The sequence below is a fragment of the Sus scrofa genome, chromosome 4 (genome assembly GCF_054392235.1).
Source record: "Sus scrofa isolate SSC_HxYL_T2T_F1_AM1 chromosome 4, Sscrofa_HxYL_maternal_Yorkshire_Landrace_v2.0, whole genome shotgun sequence".
NCBI lineage: Eukaryota > Metazoa > Chordata > Mammalia > Artiodactyla > Suidae > Sus > Sus scrofa.
The window spans coordinates 19,585,517-19,607,396 of NC_139386.1; the positions used below are offsets into that span (position 1 = coordinate 19,585,517).

At 41.7% G+C, this 21,880-nt stretch overlaps 1 protein-coding gene across 1 annotated transcript; it reads right to left on the reverse strand.

Moving 5' to 3' along the window:
• Positions 1–12,917: 12,917 nt before the first annotated feature.
• On the reverse strand, positions 12,918–21,660 carry CCN3 (cellular communication network factor 3). Its single transcript, XM_001927050.6, has 5 exons — positions 21,492–21,660; positions 21,146–21,371; positions 19,814–20,068; positions 17,453–17,667; positions 12,918–14,429 (listed from the first exon to the last, which is right to left on the reverse strand). Exons 1-5 carry the CDS (start codon positions 21,573–21,575, stop codon positions 14,133–14,135), a joined length of 1,077 nt encoding a protein of 358 aa, XP_001927085.1. The 5' UTR covers positions 21,576–21,660; the 3' UTR covers positions 12,918–14,132.
• Between the last annotated feature and the right edge of the window lie 220 nt (positions 21,661–21,880).

Below are 21,880 nucleotides of genomic sequence, written 5' to 3' on the forward strand. Positions count from 1 at the left end.
AAGTATTGGGTGATAGAAGCAGGTCACAGACCCAGAATCTGGTCATAGCAGCAGGGTGGATTCTCCCGGGCTGGCAAGAAAATAAAATTGAATTAAGGAACCTCCAGAAGCTAGCAATGAATACCTTCTGTGATAGAAAAGGAGGCTCTTGGAAGTATTTGAGGTTCATAAGTGCTCGGAAAATGTTAGATTAATTAATTATTGTATAATGATATACCATGTCTTCATGGAATTAAATTTGAAGACTCCAAATATCAAAATTGTAGGACTTTTTGTGTATCACCTTCATGAGAATACCTTTACCTACACTGATTACTTAGTAAAGATTGTCTTGTTGGGTTGAATCAGAATTGATCGATATTGTTCGTGGAACAATTTACTTTCTCACCACCCTAAAGAATACTTGTAACAGGAGGTAACTTGTAAACATTTGGAAAATGAGAAGACAGCCTACAAAAACATTTGGAAAATGAAAAGGGATAAGAGAAAATATTTGCAAATGATGCCCTCCACAGGGCTTACTTTGCAAAATATACAAACAGCTCATACAGCCCAATATTAAAAAAAAAACAAACACAAACAACCCAATCAAAAAGTGAGCAGAAGACCTAAAGAGATATTACCCCAAAGAAGACATACAGGTGGCCAAAGATCACATGAAAAGGTATATACAATCACTAATTATTAGAAAAATGCAAATCAAAACTGCATTGAGGTACCATTCCACACCAGTCAGAATGGTGTTGGGGGGGCGGGGGAGGGAGTGGGATGAACTGGGAGTCTGAGGTTAGTAGATGAAAACTCTTGTATTTGGAATGGATGGGCAATGAGACCCTGCTGTATAGCACAGGGAACTATATTCTCTCTCTTTATAGATACATATAACATACAATATATATACACACTAGAAACTAACGTAGCATCGTAAATCAACTATACCGCAATAAAAAACATTTGATTTCTTTTGCAAAACACAGAATCATATCCAAACCCAAGATAATTGTCACGTCTGCCAGTGGTCATTTATTCTTTTAGCTAAATGACTCATATTGCTTCATCATTTTTGCATATGGTCAAAATTTTAAAAAACTAGCTGTAATATTTCTTTCTCTGTCTGCAGCACTGTTGAGGTACTTAAGCTTTGTAGGAAAGTGCCTCAAAGATGACAAACATTGACTTTTTCTGCTCATTGTTCCATCAATCATGCAGAGGGTTGGGAATGTATGCCAAACAGGCTTTTTCAAAAATCCAGCTTCTGGATGATGAAAAATTTGAATTTATATTCAAATGTCTTAAAGAGCAAATAGCTAATGACTCCTGTTAGTAACTTATTTCAATTGGGGATTTGAGATTTACATAACTACTTTTTAAAATTAAAATGTAGTCGATTTAGGAGTTTCTGTCTTGGCTCAGTGGTTAATGAACCTGACTAGTATTCATGAGCTCATGGGTTTGATACTTGGCCTTGCTCAGTGGGTTAAGGATTCCGCATCCAGTGGGTTGGATCTGGCATTGCTGTGGCTGTGGCTGTGGCATAGGCCGGCAGCTACAGCTCCAATTAGACCCCTAGCCTGGGAACTTCTATACGCTGCAGACAAGGCCCTAAAGAGCAAATATATATATATATGTATATTTGATTTACAATGTTGTGCCAATTTCTTCTGTACAGCAAAGTGACTCAATCATACATACATACTACTTTTATGTGTGTTCCCCCCTAGAGTTGAAGACAGTACTACTTTCCTTAAGTCACTGTGGTCTTAATCCTCAACAAAATTGGGATTCTGGTAGCAAAGAAAGACCTTTAATATACCATGGTATTAGAGTTATTTGTTATTCAGGTGAAGACAAAGAGAATCAGCTGAGTCAATTAATATTACACTGGTTTTATGAGATCGATGTGCTGCCCACTGCCCCAAGAGGGCCCTTTAAAACTGTGCTGGTTTTATATCTAACAGACAAATCTTAAGTCTATCCAATTCCTATACTTCTGATGGACAAGTTGGAAGACAGAAGTCCAGCCTACCTGGCCAGGCTCACAAAAATTAAAGGGGCAAATTTAGAGGGAGTATGGCTGGAAGACATACATTAGAAATGAGGCCAGGTGAAGGCTAGGAACAAGAATCCATGGAAACCATGCAAACTGAAGCATGCAACTAATAGAAGTGTTGCTGAGAGCCAGGAAAATGCATCTGGAGCAATGAGTGTGGGCAAGTGCGAGATCTGGACAACTTCCTGAGATGATAATTGATGGGACTTCCCAGACTTTGAGCATCCAGTTTGCAAGGATAAACCTTTTATTTAAAGGATCATGGAATAGTAGTCATAAAATGCCAGTTCTCATTTTTGTTGTTGTTGTTGTTGTTTTTAGATTTATTTGTTTATTTAATTTCAATTTTATTTATTTATTTTAAAAATTTCTTTATATATATATTTTTTCTACTGTATAGCATGGTGACGCAGTCACACATACATTTAGACATTCTTTCTTCTCACATTATGTGTTCCATCATAATTGACTAGACAGAGTTCCCAGTGCTACAAAGCAAGATCCCATTGCTAACCCATCCCAAAGGCAACATTCTGCATCATTTGTTTGTTCACCTATTCATCAATTAATACCTTTAACTAACCATCTAATCCCTCCATTGAATGATTCTTCCATCCTTTCAACAATTTATCCTTTTATTATATGCATCTATTGACTTCTCATTTTGTTCAGAATTATTGTTTAATATTTTGTAGGTGAGTAAAGGGAGCTGAAGGTATTATCTATGACCTATAATAATGGCTATGATAATTTCAGGTGGAGTATGAGGCTGTCCCATGGCCAAGGTTATTGATGGATAAAGGCTCTTTCGTAGTTGTGCTTCTATAGAGATTTCTCCTATGTTTGCTTTCTACCTCTTCAGTGTAGGGATGATCCCAAAGATGGTTTACTAAACTTGATAAGGACAGCTCAGTAGTTTACCCTAGAAAAGAGGCCATCAGTGGGCATACAGAGCAAATGTTATGACTCCATGTCCTCCTAGTGGACCAATGGAGTAGGGGGTGCCTGCCCTTTCCAAAAATCTTTGATGAAAAGAAAGCAAGAAATTGGCAAGTTGGAGAGAACGGCAAGAAAGCAAATATGAAATCCTGGGGAAAAATCAACACCCTTTACTACTGCTTAAGGTGGTTCATCCTGAGTTGTGCTGTATTAACTACTGTTTAAAACAGAACCATGTAACTAGACAGGGAATCTGAAATAGCCAAGAACATGTAAACAGACTTTTATTCTGTAGAAGACAAAAATTCTGAGTACTTTCTGGCTAAATGCCTATGAAAGCTCTAGATAACTGATAAAAACATGTTTACCTCTGGGCTTACTGCCCATGTAAGAAATGCTACATACACCTAGCTAGCCAGGGTGGGGATAAGGGGTCTTAACTGTTACTCTGTTTTTCAGAATGAGACTGTAGAGTTCAGGGAACACCCATGTCAAATAATGCCATTTCCTCCCCTCAAAAAAACACAAAGTGCCTTCTCTGAACATTTTTAAAGTTATTCATCAAAGAAGAGAAAGACACAGAACTAAAAGAGTAGGAAATCAGTGGGGGAAAATAATTGTGTGCAACGTATGAGGTTTTAGGGTCTTATAAATCAACAGCTAAGTCATATAGGATTGAAGAGATGGGCCAATAAACACAAAATTTTGAGAGAAAAAAATGTCCACTAAAAGACAGAACTTTGGGTTTTTAAGGATGATTGTAGGAAAATACGACTTTACTTTTTTTTCCCCAAAGTTGAGCAATCTATGCTGCATTAACCATTCCACTGAGGTATGAATTTCAACTCATTTGTCTAAGAGTCCGTGTTCAAAATTGTAAGATTTTTTCTGACCTACCTAGCATACAGGTGTGTGGTCAGACCTTAGATAATCTCAAGCTTTGAACAAATAAAAGTATTAACTAATTAACACGTATTTCTTGGATAAATAGCATAGGTTGGTTTTTTATAAAATATTAGTAGGCCCTACCAAACAAATGATTTGCTTTTAATGTATTGAATGGTCATTAACTAGTTAGTAACTTGGGTTATAAACAAGTCATTTGAATGAAATGACCTATTTCAGAAAATGGTCTAATTCAGTGAATCTGTGTACAAAGCTTAACATTTATAGATGCACTTTGGAATTTTTTTCAAATCAACTGACAAATTAAGTGGTCCCATAAAAAAGTCAAATGCTTTGATTGGTAAGATATAGTTTTGATATCTGAGTTCCCGTTTGATTTTTTAAATATCTCTACCAGATTGGAGGATGTTGTATAGGTAGAGTTTTCATTAATATCTTCACTGCTTATTTCATCACCTCAGTGCCCAGAGAGATCAGAATAAATCTAAAGACTATGGCGGTTATTTTCTAATCCAAACAAAACAGAAGGGCTTCTAATGCAATGAGTTCAGCCTCTGGAATGCTCATTATAATAAGAGCGAAAAGGAGGGGAAAGGGCACTGCAGGCTTATGGAAATTGATGGTAACTCAGGCTACAAGGAGTCTGGTCTTTACAGGCAGGTGCCCCAGAGTTTGAATTCTTACCAGTCTCATTTGTAAAATAGGGTAATGTGCTCATCTTTCAGCATTATTGTGGGGAAAAACCATAGATATAAAGATGATATTTATGAGGGCATGGCACATAGAAAGTACTCCACAAGTAGCCAGTATGGAATGGGACCACGGGAGTTACCAAATTCAATATCCTCATTTTATGGACATAGAAATCCAGAAGGCAAGCAATTAGGACATATTTGGTTGTTTGACTTCAAGTTCAGTGTCTTCCAATATGTTTTGGTACTATGTTTTTGCCTTGGTTGAAGAGCCATGGTGGAGATTGGGTAAAGCTTAGTGGAGAGCATTTTGTAGGGGAGCTTGGATGATAGACAATATTTCAAAAGGTGAAATTAATGAAAGGAGGACTTTCCAGGTACACAATAGGAAGGAAATGGGCACAATAGAATTTGAACCATTCTGCCAAAGAGAAGAAGAGAACCCCATGATCCCTCTGAATAAGCCAGTGAACATAAGCTTGGGGTGCTAGATCCTTCTCTTAAAGATTCGGGGCTAACAGGGAGACCTCAGAAACTCCTACCTCTCTGTGTACTTCTGACATCGTCCGGGTATATGTTTAGTAGGAACAAGCTACTTCCCTGGCCACTGAAGTAGCTGTAAGTAGTTCATTTTCACAGGAGATATTGGCATCTAAGGTGGTTTCAGATGAGGAGCTGGCTTATGTAACAACAGAGGTCTCAACTGCTTCAGACTCAGTTCTAGGGAGGTTACTTTATCTGGATCTTCTTTGGGATTTGAGGGCTGCCTGAGAGTGAGGCTGAGCTAGAGGAAGCCCCCTCTCCTAACAATAGTTAAAATATTGAGCACAGGAGAAAAGGATCAAAGGGCAATAGGTTTAGTGTAAGGAATTGAAGTCTGAGAAAAAAAATTCATACAACTCACCAGACTATAAACTTCACGCGGGCAGGAACTGTATTTCCCTTGCTCATTGTTTTGTTCCCAGTTCCAGGATATTACTTGGAATATGGTAGATGATGAATACATATTTTTTTGAATTACTTAATTTTTCCTTTCTTTGTGGTCACCCCTGTGGCACATGGATGTTCCTGGGCCAAGGACTGAATTTGAGTAGCAGCTGCGACCTACAGCACAGCAATGGCAACACCAGATCCTTAACCCACCACACCAGGCTGGGGATTGAATCCACACCTCAGCAGTGACCCAAGCTGCTGCAGAGACAATGCTGGATCCTTAACCTCCTGTGCCACAGCAGGAACTCCTGAATTAATGAATTAATGCATAAAAGAAGGAACATTTGCCTTAAGTTCAGTGGCTAACAGTTCCTAACAGTTCTTGGTCTCAGTTTTTACCCAAAGGCAATGATTTTGCTTGGTAAAGAGCTGCATATACCCCCATACCTCCTGTTAGGGAAATTTCTTAGGCGGTCACCAGTATCCAGAGCACAAATCCTTCAGGTTTTTTCGTTTGTTTTTTGTTTTTTGCTTTTTAGGGCTGCACCTGAAGCACATGGAGGTTCCCAGGCTAAAGCTGTAGCCGCTGGCCTACACCACAGCCACAGCAATGTGGGATCCCAGGCGTGTCTGCGACCTACACCACAGCTCACAGCAATGCCGGATCCTTAACCCACTGAGCCAGGCCAGGGATCAAACCCGAATCTTCCTGGATACTGCTCGGATTCGTTTCTGCTGGGCCATGATGGGAACTCCTTCCCTCAGGGTTTGGTAGCATCTTATGCAGCAATTTGACTTTCTTGAGGATTGACTACTTGCTTCTCTAACTGGAGTACCCATAACCCAGGATGTAGACAGTAAGGCAGCAGGATTAAATGCACAAATTTTGGATATAGAATGTAGGAATTCAGATCCAGGCTTTATCACAAGATAGATTTATGATCTAAGGCAAGCTGTTTATCTCCCCAAAGCTTTGTTTTCCTCATCTGTAATTTTAAGATATAATAGTACCAACCACGTAGGATTTTTGTAAGGACTGAAGTAAATGAAGTAATCTTTATAAAGCACTTTGCGTGCTGCCTGCTACCTGATAAGCTTGATAAATGTTAGTTCCTCTTCCATCTTCTCCTTTTTTTATCTTCTTCTTAATATTTATATGTTATCGGATCCTGCGTTGCTGTGGCTCTGCGTAGGCTGGTGGCTACAGCTCTGATTAGACCCCTAGCCCGGGAACCTCCATATGCCGCGGGAGCAGCCCAAGAAATAGCAAAAAGACCAAAAAAAAAAAAAAATTTATATGTTCTAAAAGAAACACACACACACATACATTTTTTTAAGGGTTGCATCTGTGGCATATAGAAGTTTCCAGGCCGGGGGTCGAATCGGAGCTACAGCTGCTGGCCTATGCCACAGCCACAGCAATGCCAGCTCCAAGCTGTGTCTGCGACCTAGACCACAGTTCATGACAATGCCAGTGCCTTAACTGGGGCCAGGGGCCAGGGATCAAACCCGCATCCTCATGGATACTAATTGTGCTCATTTTCTTTCTTTCTTTTTTTTTTTTTTTTTTTTGTCTTTTTGCTACTTCTTGGGCCGCTCCCATGGCATATGGAGGTTCCCAGGCTAGGGGTCGAATTGGAGCTGTGGCCACCGACCTATGCCAGAGCCACAGCAACGCGGGATCCGAGCCGCGTCGGCAACCTACACCACAGCTCACGGCAACGCCGGATTGGCAAGGCCGGATCGTTAACCCACTAAGCAAGGGCAGGGACCGAACCCGCAACCTCATGGTTCCTAGTTGGATTCGTTAACCACTGTGCCACGACGGGAACTCCAAGTTGTGTTCATTTTCACTGAGCCACAAAGGGAACTCCTTAATAATATTTTTGTACTTCTGAAAGTAGGATGAGGCTTATAATGGATGGTGTGTCCTAGGTCAATTAGAAGAGTTTTTTTTATTTCTTTTTGATATATAAGTTAATACTATCTCTTACCATTGATGACCTCTAAAAAGAGATAGGATTTAGAATTATTGTTATTATTCCTGTTAATCTGACCATGTGAAGTGTACAAGGAAATATGAGAGGCTTCCATGTAAACATTATTCTCAAGCATCCATTTTACTCGAAGATTTAGGTGGAAAAAGTTAAAAATCTAGCCAGTTAGAAATTTTAAACATTATTTTTATATTTAAACAAACACAGATGTACTACAGAGAAGTCATGAGTTACTTGAATTTTTAAGAGAAAAATGTGGCATGCCACAGAAACTTTAGCTTAAAATCTTAGAGTTCTGTTTTAGGTGGCCATTATGCTCAGCTGAACGGAGTAAGATTATAGAAATGTTTGAGAAGCATAGTGTGAAGCAGTGGCAAGAAAACCAAATAAGGTCCCTGCTCTCATGGAGCTTAGAATCTAGTGTGAGAAAGACATGAAAACAAATAACAGACGTAGGGTATTTCAGTGGCTATGATAGAATTGCTCCAAGTTAGCAGTTAGGAGGGAGTAGTCAATTATGTTGGGAGCTTAAGGATGCCATCAAGAAGACTTCTTAGAGAAGGTGACCTTGAAGTACATTCTTGAATAAGGATATAGAGTTTGGAGCCATGACAGGACACACTCAACAGGACCTTTGTTGTTTTTAATCCCTTTTGCCTGGGTCCTGAGATGCTCTGCCAAGTATTGGGAAGATTCTCACTGCTGAACTTTCGGAGGCACTAGAACATGCATTGACTGGGATCTCCTCTGCCAAGGTCCTCCAAGGATCCTGTGGGTGGCCTTGCTTGGGCAGGACGGATCTGGGTCAGCTTGAGGCATATTGACTGTTATTTCACCCAAGCTAAGAACTTTATAACCTCTTCCAGACTTCTGAATCTATGCTTCAAACAGAGCTCGCGTTTCAGATTTTGCTAATAAAAGTCTAAGCAACATCCTTTTCTTGGATTATAAAACATTTCTTTCCAAGCTCCTTCCAGGAGAACAGGTGGGCTGTTCATTCTGTGAAACTCTGCCATTGGAATGAAACTGTATATTTTTTCGTAGAGCTTCCTAGGTTGAAATTCAGACCTTCGTTTTCTTGTCCTAAAGAGAATGATCCATGGTCTTCAGGAAGAATTGCACAGCATTGTCATCCTTACCCTTTGCATCTCCTGATTATCCCTGGAACAGCTGGCTTAATGTACCAGGAATTCACAGTCCTCAGCTGGATGGCTGCAGAGAATTCTTCATTATTCAGAGTTCAGCAAGTGCCGGCAGTGTTTTTGAAGCGGAAATTGAATTTGGTGAACCCTCTGTGGTCAAGACAGCATAGCGCTGCCTGCAAGAACCACGCTGTGTGGTTAAGGCGAATACACTTCCAACAAAAATGAATCTTCAAACTAAGGTTGATAGCACACAGCCAAAAGGACATACTGTTTTGATGATCTGACTCATGATATTGAGCATTTTGGAATGAAACCCATTCAGAAGCATGACAATGTCCACCTACTAGGAAGACACTAGGAGAGAAATCTAACACTGCCCAGAAATCTCCATCAAAAGCCTTACTGATAATCTCATCAAGCACAGACATGCATGTGACAAATTATTTCCTTGCATAAAGATGTCCTTGCTGCATGGTTGAACTGAATCCATGTGTGGTAAAAGCAAAGAAAAATCTCCAAATAATTCTCAATGAGGTGTGTGTTATCACTAAACAGCAATTAAATGCTTTCAAATTTTACATTCACAGAGTGACCTCAACAATCTCACTGCTTTGCAATGCTGTTTCTAAAAGAGAACATTTAGAGTTTGGGAAAACAGCACAAAAATGAAAAATGTTGGAATTGTTTTGATTGCTGAAAATATACTTGGCCTCAGTGGCTGCGGCACTGTAAAAAGGAAAGAGCTTTGGCTCCGAGCTTAGGCAGACTCTCAGTTTGAGTCCCAGCTCCCTCATTTACTGTGTCCTTAATAGGTCATTAACTTGAGTCTCTTTGTCTTTTCCCATAAAAATGAGGTCAGTGATGTCCACCTCTGAACATGACATGCATAGAATAGGGGCAGTGATTAGCTCTACTGGATACTTCTTATATTAACAGCTGCCATTTGCTGGCCTACTATGTGCCTGGCACAGTCAAGTGCTTGTGAACACTTATTACAACAATATGTGGTTGATATTTAGGGTGACCAGCTCATCCCAGTTTGCCTGGGACTGTCCCGATTTTATAACTGAAAGTCCTGAGCACCAGGGACCATCTCAGCCCAGGACAAATTTGGGTGATCAACTACTCTCTCAATATTATGGTTTCATCTTACAGATGTGGAAACTGAGACTCAGAGGGTGCACCTAAATTGGCCAATATCCCACAGCTGGGAGAAAATAGACCTGGTATGCCAACCCAGGTATGAATAATTCCCAAGCCTGCAGTCTTTTGGCAGCCCTAAACTTTGCTTTGTAAGTACTGCTTTCCTGGATGTTGTGGATCAGATCATATTTTTTCAATTGCTGAAATTATAATTTCAAGGATACACTTGTGTGTGTGTGTGTGTAGATATTAGAGAGTGGGGAATTGATCTCTAAGAGTGATAAAGAAAATCATTGTGATAATGACACTGAAAACGATAGTTTAAAAGCCTGACATTTATTTCAAAGAATATTTTATCTTTTGTCAATGCGTAGTTCATTGATTTCGCTCACTTACTCAGTAGGTATGCAGTGAGGTCCTTCTGTGTGCCAGGAACTGGAGTGGATACAAAGAAGACCAAGACACTGGTTTCAAAATGCTCAGTGTAATGGGATTAGTAAAATAATATGAAAACAAGGATGAGAGAGGCAGGCCCTACATGTTCAAGCCCCTGCAAATGCCTCATCTCCTGTATCCTCTCACACATCACTCCAGCCACTCAGATCTTTTTGGACGAAGCTCGAAGCTCATTCCAGACCCTGGGTAATTTTGCTCCAGCTGTTATCTCTGCCTGGAAGATGGTACCTCAAATCTTGGTGATTCAGTTTTAAGTTGAAACATTACCTCTTCAGAAAGATTGGCGACCCCATAAACGAACTATACCTCAATAAAACTTTTAAAACAAGAAGCTCCTTGACTTACATTAGCCACCCAGAAATTCTCTATTAGATCATCCCTTTTTAAATGAACTTCTGAAGATTTATCTTCTTTGACTCTTCGTTTACTGCTTTTTCCCCACTTTTGCTGATATAGAGTCATTTCCAGAGAGAAAAGTAAGTTGTTTATTTTGTCTTATGCATGGCTATATTCTCAGGACTTAAAACCACTCTAAGCACACAGCAGTAGTGAGGAAGTATTTTTTCGAGTGAACAAAATGAATGAATTGATAAATGCTTGGGATGCTGGAAGGGGCAGCCTACTCAGCATGCGTGAGTAGGGGCGTGCAAGGGAACTGTGCTTGAATGGATATCTGAATCCAGACTCACCTTTGTGTTGTTTTGTTCTGGCTATAGAGGTAGTATGTTCTCAGTTTAAAAAAGGTAAGCAAATCACCAAAAAAAGGAACAGCAATGAAAGCAACAATGTAACTACTAATACTATTTTGTTGCCCATTCTCTCCTAGTTCTCTTTTCATTCATATTTTGTGAACAAAAAGCAAAATACTCTTTCCATAGTCCTACACCTTTTTGGGGGGGTAAGTAAATATTTTTTTACATTTTTATTTTAAAGGTTGCTTTGTTCTTCTTCATAATGGATGTCTTGGGATTTATGTAGCCCAGTCTACATTGTTGGACCTTGGAGTGTTTCCATTTTGCTGTTATGAACAACATTGAATTGAAGAGGCTTGCAGACAATTAATCTTCGTATGGGTCCTTATGATGGCTTAAAGAAAAACAAAAGGATTTTGATTTGAGTTCTAGATCCACCAGTTTCTTTTAACCATTTATTTAACAATTTTTAAAAGTTTCCTCAACTGTAAAATGGGGAAGAGTGCCTACTTTGTAGGATTATTGTGCAAATTAAACAATATAATGAAGGTGAAGTGCTTGGCACAAGTAAGTATGAAAATCACTGTGAGCTGCCCTTGAGAATTTCTTTTGAATAAACCCCCTAGAAGTCCAATTGGCTTTCCAGTCTATCTCAAAAGACACATAGACACCAGGTAAAGAGATGGGTGGAAACTAGGTAAAGGATGCTGCAGCTCAGGAAAGTGATGTTGGGAATAAGAAAAGTTGTTTGTTTTTTTTTTTGCTTTTTTTTGTTGTTTTTCTTTTTAATTATGAAACAACTAGGGACCCACTGTATCAGCCAGAAACTTTAAAATCCAAGGCTTATATTAATTCTGACCTCACATTACCCAGACGGCAGCTCTTCTCATAACTGTGCTCTGCATCACCACTGGAAATATGCCTTTCTAGGCAGGGAGCAAGGGCAAGCTGGTGAAGATAATGCTGCCACACATGTACCCCAATGTTCATAGCAGCATTATTTACACTAGCCAGGATGCGGAAGCAACACAAGTGCCCATCAACAGATGAGTGGGGAAAGAAGATGCGGAGAGAGAGAGAGAGATACCATTGAGAGAGAGAGAGAGAGAGAGAGAGAGAGAGAGAGATACCATTCAGCCATAAAAGAGAATGAAATTCTGCCATTCGCAAAACATGGGTGGATCTGGAGGGTATTATTCAAAGTGAAATAAGTCAGACAAAAATAAATATTATATGTTATCACTAATGTGTGGCGTCTAAAAAAAATGAATGAATATAGCAAAACAGAAACCGACTCACAGATGCAGAGAACAAACTAGTGATTATCAATAGGGGGAGGAGGAAGGGGCAAAATAGGAACAGGAGATTAAAAGGGACAAACTACTATGAATTAAACAAATAAGATATAAGGCTATATTGTACAACACAGGGAATGTAGCCAGTATTTTATAATTACTTTAAGTGGAGCATAATCTATAAAAATATTGAATCATTATGTTGTGCACCTGAAACTAATATACTGTTGCAAACAACTATACTTCAATTAAGAAAAAGATAATACTGGCAATTTAAGCTGGGTGATGGGGACGATGGAGAGTACATTAACTAGATAAGGAAGCCATGGAAGTGAGTTTTGCTTGGTCCAACCACAAGTTCAACTTTTAATATACGGAGGTGTCTTGCAGGTTGTCCAGAAAAAAAAAAAAAAAAATCAGGGCTCCAGATATTGGATTGAGTAAAAAGTATGGTGAAATCTGAAGCCTGGGCAGAAGAGGTCACTGAACCAAGTAAAAGCTGTCTCTTGTGTTCCTTCTGATAAGAAGTTACAAGCTCATCTGAAAATATCCACTTTGTTTGCAACAGATGCTCTCCCTTGGAGTCTGGTTTAATTTGTAAACTTTAACTTAACGTTTGTATTTTCAGTAAGCAACTCAGAAGCACAAAAGTAATATCAGAGTCACGCATTGCTAAAATCCTGTTTATTAGTAATGTCTGACAAATAGAGAAAGTAAAAAGAATATTTAAAAAAGTATAATTTATATTTATATAAATACTTTAAAGGAGAAAAGCTGAACACCTATGGTGACATTAAAAGAATGTATACATTTAAGTTTGCAGCCTATCTTATAGCCCGACAAGTTAGATACACATATGCAGACACATATATCTTGCTCATGAGTTTGCATATCAAGGCCCAGGAATAAGTTTCAGGCACCTGTACAAGAATTCTAAACTCCCATAGCGTTTGTGGTATTTTGCCACCTCAGTCTTATTGATTTTGTTCTTTATTTCCAAAATTCCACTACCAGCACGTGTGAAAGTCATCAAAGTTTGTAATCACGTGTTTTGGACCTCAGTTTATTCATCAGTAAGGTGAGCGGATCCCTGCAGATATGTTCTGCTTCTTATGAATTAATAAAAATTATTAATGGAGCCCCAGTAGCTTCTAGACACATTAAAATGTCTGAGGGCTGGTAGAGGCTGGTCATCTCTGTATTAGAGCAGAGTTTTCTGTTTAGCTTCTTTCTTTTGGAAAGGAGTCAATTTGTCTGAACCAGAGACAATTTATGACATCAGGGCATTGAATTCATAAGAGTTCCCATTACTGTAGATACAGATTATTTTCTAGGTACACCGAAAACTGACCACCTCTAGATTTCAAGTGGAAGAGCTCTATGTGTCCTTCGATCTTGGAATTTGAAGTTCAGAGTTGAGCTGCTCAAAAAGGGTGCTCAACAGAGAACTCTTAGGTCACACCTCAATCTAGGACCAAATATTTGTCAGATGACATAGTCAGTATGACCTTGGACTTTACTGTGTTATCCATTACAGTGACCTTTTCTTGCAGTTGTACTAATGTATAATAAAATGAGTGTAATGTGATACAGTCTACACAGTAAAACATATACTGATTCCTGAAATTTACAGAAGTTTTAATTTGCACTAAACACCACAAAAAAGTAAGTCATCCCAAGCACTATCCCGAGCTTACCTTGATTCCAAGTTTACAGTTAAACATATCTCTCATTAAAAATAAAGACAGTATAACCGACTTTGTACGACCACAGAAAATACATGGGCTTTAGAGGTGAATAATAATTCCTCGTAATTTTTCTTATATTCATTTGATGGTGGGAAGCTACAGTTTACCTCTGTAGGTGTGCTTCTCAAGGGACATGTTACATTTCCCCTCTGCTGGTGTTTGGCTTTAAGTCTTGGAGGAAAGACGCGTTGTTATGAGGACAGTTGTTGTGACAGGTGCAGGTCCCAATGACCATCACTGGTTTCTGGATGGTTTTCCCTGGGGAGCACCGGAACTGCACCCGGATGGTTTTGGTGCTGTGGGGGGTGCAGCATCGGCCATCACTGCAGACCCCGCAGAACCTGGGCCTGTAGGTGTGCAAGCTCGTACAGTTCTCGAATTGAAGGTGAATGGCTTTCAGTGACTTGGTGGTGCGGAGACACTTTTTTCCTTTCTAAGAAAGAAGAAAAGCAGTGATGTATGAGACGGCCGTTGTTCCTCTGAGGGATCATCTTAGGTGTATGGAATGACTTGAGAGTTGCCTCTCCAATATCCATTGCTTTTTCTTCATTGCTAATGGAACATTAAATTTTTTGTCCTTTTAGGGCTGTCCCCGTGGCATACGGAGGTTCCCAGGCTAGGGATCAAATCAGAGCTGTAGCCACTGCCTATGCCACAGTCACAGCCACAGCAACACAGGATCTGAGCCATGTCTGTGATCTACACCAAAGCTCACAGCAACGCCAGATCCTTAACCCATTGAGTGAGGCCAGGGATCGAACCTGCATCCTCATGGATGCTGGTCAGATTCATTTCCACTGAGCCACGATGGAAACTCCAGAACACTAATTTTGTAATATGCTGTACTACAAGTATTCGCTTCCCCCAGAATATGTGGGAACTTGGGATGGTCTTGTCACAAAGTTCCATGATACACGAACCAAAGGATTTTGGGAAACTCTTTGCCCTTCAGACAGGTGCAGTTTTTAACTGCTTCCTGCATTCATCACTGCCTAGAATGTGGAAACCAGGTCTAATCAAGTATAACCATCTTTTGACCATGTAGCATAAGCATGAGGATGAAAACAATATATATGATAAAGAAACCTGTTTTTTCAAGTCCCCCATAAACAGGCTTGGATGCTGTTTTTTCAGCCAAACACATTCCTAGGTATTACAAAGAGAAAGGGAATGAATCTGGCATTACTGCAACCCTGTTTGTGTTTCAAATATTTTTTAGACCTTAACTCACTTAACTTTTTAACAACAGTCACTCATACAAAGAACAATTATTCACATCATGAAAAAAAGCCTGAGTTTTACAGATGAATAAACAACCTCAAAGGGCTAAAGTGATCAGAAAACATCCAGTAATTGACTATCTCTGACATAAATCCTATCTCTAGGACCCCAGGAAAGTCTAAGACAGTGGGATTTAAGGTTATTTTCCATGAAGGCAAGATAAGTGAAGAATTTATTCAACATTCCATTAGTAATAGTTAATGAGGAAGCCCAATACTGATAATTCAGTAAGACTGATTATATGTTCATTTCCTACTTAGATGGTTTTACCAAATTGGTCACAATTCTCTACTGCTTTCCATCTTTTTAGGCACAGCCCACAGTCTGTGGGGGTGGTAAGCCTTGGTCTTTAAAACTGGTAGCTCTCAAAGGTAAAGAGTGCGTGAGAATCACCTAGAGTATGCTGAAACACACATGACTGGGCCTTACATGCAGAGTTTCTGATTCACAATGTCTGATGTGGGCCCCACATCACGTGCATTTCTAAGTCCTTAGATGATGCTGCTGGTCTGGGGACCACGCTTGGAGAAGCACAGTCTCCCATTTAAGAATCTTTTGGTATTTCCCTAGATTCTAAGTAAATTTCTGGACTCTTTTGACATATATATATACGATAAATAAATATTTGAAATCTATCATCTCCTAATTTTAAACTGGGTGCAAGTTACCAGAAAAAAAAAATATACATTTTGGAAAAAGAAACAAGAAAAAAGGAGCAAAATTTGAAGGTCATAACATGGAAAAGGTTTAATTTAATAAGCAAATTACGGTGCAAGTTTACTAATATTTAAAGGCTTCTTGTTTTTTTTTCTTTTTAATATTAATGTTTAGCATATATTTTTGCCAATATCCACAAAAAGATACAAGGTCTGCAACATCTCTGTGTGTGCACATGGATATGCATGTGTGTGTGTGGAAGCGGGGCGGGGGAAGAGAGAGACAGAGGGACAAAGAGATAGAGACAGAAAGAGAGAGAGACAGAGGGACATAAACAGAGAGGGAGGTGTTTCTAGGTGGTCTTCCAAACTGGTGGAGAAAGCGCAAAGTTAGAACGGATCTCAAAAAGTCCTATAGCTAAGCAGCCATATAACAATGCAATCACTAGAGACTCTTATTTTACCAAAAATAGAAGTGACTAGTGGCTCTTATTTTACCAATATTAAATAATGGTACCTACTGTTAACAGAGTATGCCCGGCACTTGGTAAATTCATTCTATGTAATCCTCATGATACCTCTGAGGTAGGGACTGTTAATGTCTCTGTTACATGGGGGGGAGGGATTAAGGCTTAAAGGTTAAGAAAATCACCCAAGATCCCCCAGCTAGTTCATGTGAGAAGCCAGGCTCTAAACCCAGGCCGTCTGGCTCCAGAGTTGTGCCCTAAAGCATGAGATGATACTGCCTCAGAAGAGAGAGATGTAAATCTTTCATTGCTATGGACTGTTTCATTTTGGCCTTAGGTTTGTACAAGGGTCCCTATACTAGTTCACTTTAGGTATTGCATTTATCTGCTCTAGGCCTGTGATATCACCAGGAACCAATCAGAGCTTCTGATCTGCATGCCTAATACTCAGCGTTAACACCCTGAGTTTATATCATTCCAGTAAAAAAGGAAAGAAATGTACTATTTTATTTGGCACATATCTCCTTATGCCGGCAAATGTACTAGTCGCACTAGGCTTTTTGAGATACTGAATGTAATTCCCAGACACCCATTCATTCATTCAGCTGTTTATCAAGCATGCAGTATGTCTCAGGTAAGATGCTGGGGACTTTGGGATGTGGAAAGCAGATGTGGTCCTTTCTCTGTTGCTTCCTACAGACTGGACCTGAGGGATGGAGAAAGCTAAGCTCAGAGATGACCTCTCTAAAATCAACCATGCTTGACCATTGAGTAGCCAGTCCTCCCCCATGCCCCCAAGATGAAATGAGATTTGTCAGACTTTCTCAACTGGGGATATAATTATAGCTATCCAGTACCTTCCTCTTTACCTGCCGTGAACTGCTCGGGATATTTCAATATATTTCAAAACACTAAAGAGAAAGAAAAGAAGGTAAACTCCTTTATGAGAGCTGACCTTGGCATCAGCTAGCATCAAGGTGACTTTCCAAATCCCTGGCCCCAACGAGGCAAGGCCGCCTCCTCTGTGATGGTGGCCACCCCCCAGCTCCTACCTTATCTGTTGGCTGTGTGTGCTCTTGGTCGCAGGGTCTCACCAGGCAGAGCCGCGTCTGCTTCACCATCTCACAGTGTGGATTCCGATTGGTGACCCGGGTGGAAAAGCCCATGCCACAGCTCTTGGAACACGCACTCCACTCTGTGGTCTGTTCAATGCAGTTGGTACCTGAGTCGGAGATGGCAACTCCTACAGTGGCTTCTGTCCTGTAGGCTATGGGATGTTTAAGTAAAGACAGCATTATTGAGAAAAATGGGGGGTGGCAGAGTGGTCATATTAGGAAGAGCATCTCATCCAGTTCGATACCTTCTACACTCAAGTGCTCTCAGGGGACAGAACTGGAGCTCTGTATTTATAACCCCTAGCAGGTAGCACAGTGCCTGGGGCATGGTTGGCTGTCAAAAAAATCTTTGTGGAGAGTTCCTGTTGTGGTGCAGCGGAAATGAATCTGACTAGGAACCATGAGGTTGTGGGTTCGATCCCTGGCCTTGCTCAGTGGGTTAAGGATCCAGCATTGCAGTGAGCTGAGGTATAGGATGCAGATGCAGTTCGGATCCGGCATTGCTGTGGCTGTTGACACCTAGCCTGAGAACCTCCATTTGTTGCAGGCACGGCCCTGAAAAGCAACAACAACAACAACAACAAAAAAAAAAAAGAAAGAAAAGAAAAGAAATCTTTGTGAAATGACTTGCTCTTAAGAAGTGTAAAGATGAGTTTAGTAGTTTTAGGAATGTAGCACAGTATAGCGGCAACAACCATTCCCATAAACTGTAGTGTTTTCGGTATTTTGTACAAAGAAAGGATCATGAAAAAATTATAATTGGATGAGTAAGTAGAACCAACCAACTTAAAATGGTGGCGAAAGCAATTCTCTGCCCTAGGGAGGTGGAACTGGTCATTTGGGTTGTGGGATATAGTCTCTCAGACTTGGATGACAGACAGTTCTGTCTCAATGCTGAACTGGCCTGGCTTGGGGGCCTATTTCCTCCCTTACATGGCAGTTTTCCTATCTGTAAGGTCTGGCTGATAATCTCTGACTTCAGAAAAACCGTTAAGTTCTGGGTACTGCCAGCATAAATAATCTGGCTGATTAATGGCTTCGAAAATATTCTCTACTGGATCTTGAATTTTTGTTTTGCAAAAAAAAAAAAAAAAAAAAAGACTTCCTGGAGTTCCCGCTGTGATTCAGTGGGTTAAGAATCTGACTGCAATGGAGGTGTGGGTTCCATCCCCCAGCCCAGTGCAGTGGATTAAAGTATCTGGTGTTATTGCAGCTGCAAGTGGAAATAGGTCACAACTGCAGCTCAGATGCAATCCTTGGCCTGGGAATTTCTGAATGCAGTCATTAAAAAAAAAAAAAAAGAAAAGAAAAGAAAAAAAGACTTTCTTTATTAGCCAAAACAAAAAGAAAAGCAATACAAAGGTCTTGAAATGTCACTTCCTGCAGTATCTGGAAAGGTGATATTTCTCTGACACCTGTCCAGGGATGAGCGGCATTCTTTAGGGAGGCTGGTCTTGAGAGTGCATAGGTAGTGTACAAAATGCAGAAAAGAAAGAGCCATTGCCGGGCCCTTTGCAAATGGCCTAAATGGCCCAATGAATTGACACTTGCCATATATATATAAGCTAAATCAACTATATGTTCTGCATAAAGTTGCCAAAGCACATCTTTGCAATCAGCGTTAGTAAGGATCAAGTGGTATATCTGGAATCTAATATTGGGCACAAATAACCTTTCCACAGAAAAGAAACTCATGGACTTGGAGAACAGACTTGTAGTTGCCAAGGGGGAGAGAGTGGGATGGACTGGGAGTCTGGGGTTAATAAATGCAAACTATTGCATTTGGAGTGGATAAGCAATGAGATCCTGCTGTACAGCACAGGGAACTATATCTAGTCATTTGTGATGGAACATGATGGAGGATAATGTGAGAAAAAGAATATATGTACATTATATATATATAATATATATATATATATACATGACTGTATCACTTTGCTGTACAGTAGAAAATTGACAGAACACTGTAAAGCAACTATAATGGAAAAAATAAAAATCATTAAAAATAGGGATCAAGGGGGATTGATTCAAATATAAATAGTAGTCATGCAATAAGACAGAATCAGTCCTGTGGCTCAAAAGAACCACCTTCTTCTTCAGGAGAGACTGGGTGTGTACTCCCATAACTTGGCTGGGATTCCACCGTGGGTTTGATCTCAGTGGGCAAGCTGGACTCAACAATTGAATGGCCAGAAACTGAAGCCAGTTTCTCACTGCACACCCCAAAGAGCATGCCTGCTTCCTGCCTGTCTTGATTCCTGTGCTGTGAGCATTTTTTAGGTCTTCTGAATTTCTCACCTGGAAGGGTTTGGAGGTCCCCTAAGGTCCCCGTCTCATTTGAGTCACAGATCCACTTTTCACAGCACTCCCCGGGCACTTTGACTTTTCTCGGAGCTGGGCAGTCGGGTTGGGGCAGTAGCAGGTCCTCCTCACAGCGGGGCACACAGCCAACCTGTCCATCTTGACAGGCGCACTGGTATTTGCAGCTGGGCTGGAAGGTCTCTCCACTTTGGTAGATGACTCCGTCAAACACACAGTTGTCTCCTTCTATTGCTAGAATATTGGGGAAGCGAGGGAGAGAGAAAATCAAGAACAGTGCACTGGAGAAGCTATATACGACCCACAGCACGTGTTCCAAACCTCAGATCATTCTTTTCCTTGTTGGGGCCATCTGGTTGCTGATCCATCACCCCAAGAGAGATGTCCTCATGGAGGCCTCCCAGAGGCAAAAGAAACGCTCAAACCACCCAGTCCTGCCATTTAGTTTATGGATGAAGAAAGAGGGGCCCAATGGTGAAGTAAAACTCCCAGGCCCCGCAGCTGCTGTTCCCAGTAATAGTTTTTTTTTTTTTTTTTTTTTGAAGAACCTCCTTAGATTCTTCTGCTCCAGAAGCTCAGAATTAAAAAAGAAAAATGGGGGGCTCTTCATAGTCTCCCAACAGGTTAACTGGTCACACTGGTAAGGGGGTTAGGATTCCTCGGCATTCCAGTACAATAAATCACTAGTTTAGAGAAGGAACTGAAAGGCTCTTCCAAGCCCTCTTATCCAGGGAGGCAGGGATGACCTCCAACTAAATGGTGCATCGTGTGAAAAATTGATTAAGTTTCACCAGCCTGGATGGGCTTGTTGCCTGCATTTTTATTTTGCTCGCAACCCAGGCAGGGCTTACACAGTTGTTCCAGGAGAGGAGGGACTGCTTGGCTGAAACGGGGCAATTACAGGTGTGAAAACAAACCTGGCCGGCTCCCGTTGGGGGGGCTGTAAGCGTATGAGTAAGCCCATGCTTCCATCACCCCCAAGCGTCCCCTGGAAACGTCCAAAGGAAATGACTTCACTGGTCCCTCACTGGGCTCTGCTCCCTGTCTCTAGATTCTTCTCTGGGGAGGCAAGTAATGAACGCTTCCCCCCTCCGCCGGCAGGTTTTGTTCCCAGCTTCTGGCGTTCTCCAAAGACCCCAAGCGCCCCCAGACCAAGGCTGGCGCACACAGCTCCATGAACATCACCCACTGCATCCCGTAATTAGTATTTGCGCATCACCGGCTGGGGAGCGGGAGGAAGGGGAGAGGGAAGAGCGGGCAGCTTCGCTGGGCGAGGGACAGGAGGTCAGGCAGCGGAGCGGGCAAGGTTACCCATGCAGATGCCGGTCTGGGCGCTGGGGTCGGCTCGGCGGTCGCAGAAGAGACCGCGGCTCTCCTCGCAAGGCAGCATCACCGAGCAGCTCTCACCGCGCTGGCGGGCGCACACCAGGCAGCAGGAGCAGTCGTCCAGGACCGCTCTCACCCCGGGGGCGCAGGTCGGCGGCTTCTTGGGGCAGGGGGCCGGACACGAGGGAGGGCAGCGCTGAGTCGCAGCGACCTGGAGGTAGGCGAGACCAGAGGGAGAAACCTCGCAGAGCCACCTGGGGACCGAAGGCAGAGCCGCCTGGGGACTGAGCGGGGGCCGCCCAGAAAGACACCTTACGGGTGCGCCACTCACCTGTCCCAGGAGATGGAGGAGCAGGAAAGCCAGGCAGAGGCACCGCTTGGGCAGACCGAGGCGCAGGCTCTGCGCTCTCTGCATGTTCAGGCTTTGTCCTGCCGCTTTCACAAGACTTTCCAGGTCTGAGATTGGCTCTGCTCGTCCCGCTCCAGGTCGGGCTCGGCTCTCCCCAGCGCCACCGCGCAGGTTTTATAGCGCGCTCCTGGGACGCGCACAAGCCGGTTGGCTGCAGCTCAGGCAGGAGGCGGGGGGGATCGGCGGGGTGGGAATGGAACGAACCCGGGGTTGCCATGGCAATTGGCCTTGGGTGCCGCTCTCCTTAGGGCGCGGCCCCGGGGCCTGCGTGTGCCTGTGTGTGGCGACTGGCTTTTCCCAGAGCGCCGGGA